The sequence below is a fragment of the Sphaeroforma arctica genome, assembly GCF_001186125.1.
Source record: "Sphaeroforma arctica JP610 unplaced genomic scaffold supercont1.322, whole genome shotgun sequence".
NCBI classification, from domain to species: Eukaryota; class Ichthyosporea; order Ichthyophonida; genus Sphaeroforma; species Sphaeroforma arctica.
Window position 1 is genome coordinate 82,614 of NW_014040236.1, and position 6,075 is coordinate 88,688.

The following is a 6,075-nucleotide window of genomic DNA, read 5'->3' on the forward strand; positions in this document are numbered from 1 at the left end:
TGTAAATATTTGTTGATTAATATCTATTGTACATATTTGTTTTAATTTGTGTATGAATCATTTTTTTCTTCTGTGTATACTATAAATTGTTTCGTAAAGCATAGTTGTCTACGCTCTTGTATTGATTGGCGTACATATGTAAAATGTATTTGGTTAGAAATTGTATTTACATTTTGTCCCTTGGTAGTGCAAAGCTTTCTTTCGCTTTTTATGAATCTGAAGTGCATGGTTTACAAGCCTAGACGGCGTTTTTTGCGAGTAGGGTGCAGTCACGTTCATGTTGTTAATTGCAGGGTGTATGCTTGTTGATATGGTATCTTCATTTTATAAGCATTCGATCGATACATTCATTGATTCAAGTGATCGGAATCATCTTTATATCGTTTTTTGAGAGAATTCCCTTGCGAAGTACACAACGGCGCGTCTATTCATGATATTGCTTCCTTAGTTCAGGAGATAACCCAAATACAATTTTAGTCACTAAATTACCCGTTTGAGTGCCTGATTCCTCAGCTACCATTACGTTGCGAAGTATGTCGTCGTACATGACGACTCAAATTACTTGCCTGGTTGAACCGTTTTTCGCAATAGGTACAGGCATATGGCTGTTCGTTTGTGTGCACTCGAATGTGCCGTTTGAGATATGCAGGTGCGCTGAATGTTTTCACGCACCCCTCCCAAGTACATGGGAACACTCCGTTAGTCACGTGCACTCGCTGGTGTGATTTTAGGTAGCTGGCATCTGCGAAACTCATGTCACAACCCTCCCAGTCGCAAAGGTAAGGCTTTTCCCCACTGTGTAGCCGTAGATGTCTTTTCAGATTAGAGCTCTCACCGAATTTCTTGCCACAGCCATTCCAAGTGCATACATATGGCTTTTCTCCAGTGTGAACTCTGATGTGCCTCTTGAGGTTGTTCGCTTGACTAAATTCCTTTTTACAGGAAACCCATGGACACACAAAAGGTTTCTCATTTGAGTTCGACGGTGTGTTTCCAACGCTTCTTCTGTTGTGTGCGTCATTCGTAGGGCTACGAACCATGGTGCTGTCGTTAGATCCTGTTCGAGTCGTCCTATCACTGTCGGAGGGCTTGTTGTGGAATTCTGGCAAGTACATTGCGTCCCTGCCACTTTGATGTTCGTATCGGGCACTGGTTATATGTCTGTGTGCAGGGGCTGAACTCGCATGCGAGTTAAAGCTCAGCTGTGGTGTGATTGAAGGATGATAATTCCTTCCGTCTGCTCTCCCCGGCTGACTACCCTGACTGTGTGACGAAGCCAAACTCTGACTCCGGTGTTCACCATGGGCACTATATCGACTTGACATATCGGCACTTGTGCGCACAAAGTTTTCAGAGTGGAACCCCGGATTCCCACTTTTGGTGCTGATTCCAAGATCGAGTACCCCTGGTTGCACCTCTCTGCACTCGGGCAGAACTCTCTCCTCTCTGCACTCGGGCAGAACTCTCTTTGCGCTGGTATATGGATGAGCCACGTGGCTGTAGCGTTTTTGAGCCAATATGCCTTCTACATCATGCCTTGTTCTATGTGTTGCACTGTCATTTCTTCTGCTGAAATGGGGTCGTTCACTATCAGATATGGACCCCGGTAGTGAAGAATGCTTTGTCACACCATGCCCGGTGGCAGGATCGTAGTGGCAAAGCGCGTGATGATTGAATTCTATCCAGTCAATTTTCTGGATGGAAGAAAGGAAGAAGAAATGAGTGACTGCGAGTACACACAAAAAAACGAAGCTTGCACTCGAGAGACTACACAAGAAGTGAGTACAAGTGGATGAGTCGAGTCGCACGCGAGAATCGTCAAAAAAGATATTCGAGTCAATGGGGAAAGGTACTTCAGACAGCAGACTCGTTCTCGACAATTAAAATACTAACCTGGCAATCTGTCGAACAAAAGTGCCTTTTTAAGCAGGGGCACACCAACTGCGCAGCTCTATTGCAAATGACGCATGGCTCCGACCAACTTTCAAGAGAGCCCATGGCATCAAATATATCAAATTTTGTATGATATGCGTACGATATTTTCTCCACTTGTTGTGGTGTAGGAATCCCTTCGAACATACATGGATGACATTCGAACGTACATGGATGACACCTATTTGAAATACGGATACCGATGTGATTGCCCAGGGGGAAATGAACTACATTAACTGCCACATTTGTAGAGTAGCAGTATTTATATATGTAGTAGATAGTAAAATCCAACACTTCAACTGACGATGTGGAAGGGTTTATGCTAAAAAAATAGTTGAATTGTTTGGTTCAAAAATGACAACCCAAAAAAATGTCAAGAAAATAGTTTGTTGAAAAAAATACAAAATGTTATCACAAAAAATATTTTTAGAATAAACGTGTAAAATATTTTTAGTCGTAAAATATACTCATAGACTCTCACAATACTCACATCAAACCTACATGGCCTCCTAAAAACATTTTATATATATATATTATTGGCACCGGTCAAGCAAGAGTGCAGAATCTGATGAGTGAAGAGCCTCTCAGCGGCAGCCTCTCGTCCTCTTCGCTTCTCAGCCTCTCGCGGCCTCTCTCGGAACTCGGCCTCTCGGCCTCTCAGCCTCTCGGCCTCTCAGCCTCTCGGCCTCTCAGCCTCTCAGCCTCTCGGCAGCTCGTCCCCTCTTCCGCTCGTCCCCTCTTCCGCTCGTCCCCTCTTCCGCTCGTCCCCTCTTCCGCTCGTCCACCCATCACTCATCACACGCGCAAATCCGATTCCTCATCAGACGTTGGAGGCTCAAAGCCTCATAGCCTCAGACACCCAGTCGACCAGTCTCAGACTCTGCACTGTCTCCAGAGTCCAGACTCTCAAGACTTTCAAGACACATCACTGACAAGAAGAAGACTCTCAAAGACTTGATGGGCGCTCAACTTGACTTTCTGTCGACAACAATTATTTATGTTTTACGGAGAAGAAATATATAAAACCGGCCAAAGAGGTCACTCTGGGACACTCTATTTATTGTGACTCAGGGACGCTATATTTATTGAGACTCTCTGGGACTCTGACCCGGCTGGGTCCCTTTCTCTAGCCTCGTCTGGGATAGGGAACAACTGAACACTGAGCACTGAAAGTGAACAGTGGCCAGTCACCAGTAGCAACAGGGCTTCGATTCAGATTTCGGAAGCCATTGGGCAGTATTTCTTTCATTTGTTTTAAAACAAAACAAAAGCAATATAAAAGTAGTTACTACTGGGCAGGATAAAACCTGAAAAGTAGTTTTATCCTCATGTATATATAAACTAGACAAAAAACCCTCACAACAAGGCAACCTTGAAATATTTATACTATAGTCTACACTGTAAACCATAGCTTTCTACATTGACGTCAACTGAGTGTATTACCTTGATGAGGTTTTAGGATTAGAGCCCTGTGGCGGAGTGTGGCCTGTGGGGAAAAGGCCCGTATAGACTGTTAGCTTTGCAGCATGTTAAAAAATGGAGATTTGTTAAACTGCACCCACTATGACTGAGACTCACGACTGCGACCACTATGCCTACGACTCTCGACTGCGACCACTATGCCTGCGACCACTATGCCTGCGACTCTCGACTGTGACTACTATGCCTGCCGCTCTCGCCTGCGACCAGTAAGCTTGCCTCTCTCACAAATGTTTTTATTGTCATACCTACGGAGAGAGAGTTACAGAGTAATGGAGTGACAGAGTAGTAATAGTATTATTATAAATACCTACCGTGCAACCGACACCCTTTCAAATTAATGGAAGGGAGAAATATATAAATGCGATATGCCGTTGAGAAATATTTGTCATTATTGAATGAGAAAGAACAATCTGCCACTATTGAATCGGTATGGTGTGGCACATGGGATTTCTGTAACTAGGTATTTACTATTCATTGTCTGTCGGAAGAATGTATCAACAAGAAATGGCAATTCATAATCATGGCTTTATACTCATATTTGATTTTTTTTTAAATGTTTCCACCCTTCTCAGATTTTTCCTTTGAGTATGCAAGGAAGGAAGAAGAGCTTGTGACGTACAGGTATGATATAGAATGGAAGGCAGATCCGTTGGATATGACATCAGAGAATGGAAGGCCGTTCCGTTGAATGAGAAATCAGGGGATGGAATGTGAGAAATTGGAACATGACAGATGAGAAATTAGAGCATGGAAGATGAGAAACTAGAGCATGGAAGAAGGCCGTTGGATCTGGAATGGAAAAGTATGTGAATATGCAATTATGAATTGGTGAGGCCGATGGTTCTCGAGTATAGCTCCCTAGCAAGTGCTATAGTCGGGAGTAGAAAAAAACGTAAACAAAAAAGGGAGAAGGTTATGTGTAGGGATAATATTATTTATTTCAAAAATGGCAAGTATGTATGATACAATGTATGAACATATGGTATGGCTCTCATAGTCGCTGTAATGGTTCAGGAAAGATTGATGGGAAGAAGTGGTCAGTAAATTTCCGTTTGATGCTTGGGCCAAGTGAGTCGACAATGGAAGATATGTGCTGAGTCAATTCGGGCCGGTTTTGACAAAACATTGATACTATCGTATGTTCCATATATTTGCTTTCTGACCTACAAAGTAGAGTACCCACCTATGTGGTACGGATCGGGTCTTTAAGTGCAGAGTACGAAATACCTAGAAGGACCAGGTTATCCGTCATAATCCGGTCGAGAAGCAAGGATGAGGGTAAGCCAATGCCTCACCAGACCACGGATAAATTCGGTATGTGTTGGCTGGCCTGGATCGGAAGTATCATAGTCGGAACCAACAAGCGCGTTGATTTGGTTTGAACCGATATTTGGAAGTAGTATTTCAACAGCGTAATTAGCCGGGGTATGGGGAACATCTGTTGATGTGTCAGGGACGGATGAGGGTACGGTGGTTCTTCAACATGCTGGAGAAAAGATCCAAGGTGTTCGTGGAGGGTCCAGATACCGTGGAAGTCGTGACACTCCTGTAATTGCTGAAGGAGGTCAGGGCCAATGGGCGGCAGTTTCGGGCCGACCAGGATGCGTCGAGTCAGTTGTATCGCCTCTATTAGACCGAATCTTACACTCCAAAATCTTTTTCTTTTTTTAACTTTAATTTACTGACCACTTCTTCCCATCAACCTTTCCTGAACCACTACAGCGACTATGAGAGCCATACCATATGTTCATACATTGTATCATACATACTTGCCATTTTCGAAATAAATAATTTTATCCTAATGCCTTAGATTGAATAAACGCGTAGGTAAATTTTATATATCGTGTAAATATCGAAATAAATAAACGAAATGAGCCGTTTAATAATGTTAGGTTTGCCTCGTGAAAACAGCAATACTCTTGAGGGATTATGAGGCTGAGACATTGCCTATATATAATCCTCTCAGTACTGTTTCCGCCGAAGGGATTTAATTTAGTGTTTCGTTGTCGCTCTATTCTGGGGCGAATCCGATAGACTCATAAAATCCTATCTTTAGAAAAAATAAAATAAAATAAAAATATTCTTGACGTCTTTAGTTATTGTCTTAGCCAATAACTTGCCACTATCAAGAATTACCAACTTAGCCTTCATCAGACTGGCACATCTGGTTGGCTTATCAGAGGATCTACTAGGTAACGTTAATAGTCCCTAGAAACCTATATTCGGTTGAGCCATCTCGCTACCAAAGTATTCAGATATAAATAAAATTAGAAAGTAAATAAAGCTCTATTAATAGAACTAGACCAACTCTTTTATGTTTGGTATTTTACTGAGGCCTTTTAATGGCCTCATTCAAATATCTGATATGTTAAATGGAAAAGGTTTAATTAATAAAACCAATAAAAACCATTTTAAGAAACTTAAGTTCCTCGTGCTATTAAGAGCATATTTAGAAGACTTAAGTTCCTCGTAGTATTAAGAGTACATTTAGGAAACTTAAGTTCCGGGGTAAAAACTTGTATTAAATTATTTTAAATACAAATAAAAACCAATGTGTTATCTAACTTGATCTTGATATTCTATATATATATATATAAATATATATATATATATATATATATTTATATATATATATAAATATATATATATATATATATATAT

General features: G+C 41.4%; 1 protein-coding gene across 1 annotated transcript; it reads right to left on the reverse strand.

The window, feature by feature from the left end:
- Nucleotides 1-251: 251 nt before the first annotated feature.
- SARC_05189 (hypothetical protein) lies at nt 252-2,156 on the reverse strand (the record flags this gene model as incomplete). Its single annotated transcript, XM_014300968.1, has 2 exons — nt 252-1,694; nt 1,894-2,156. Coding segments are annotated over 2 exons (1,448 nt in total), but the record flags the coding sequence as incomplete, so codon positions are not given.
- Nucleotides 2,157-6,075: the final 3,919 nt, after the last annotated feature.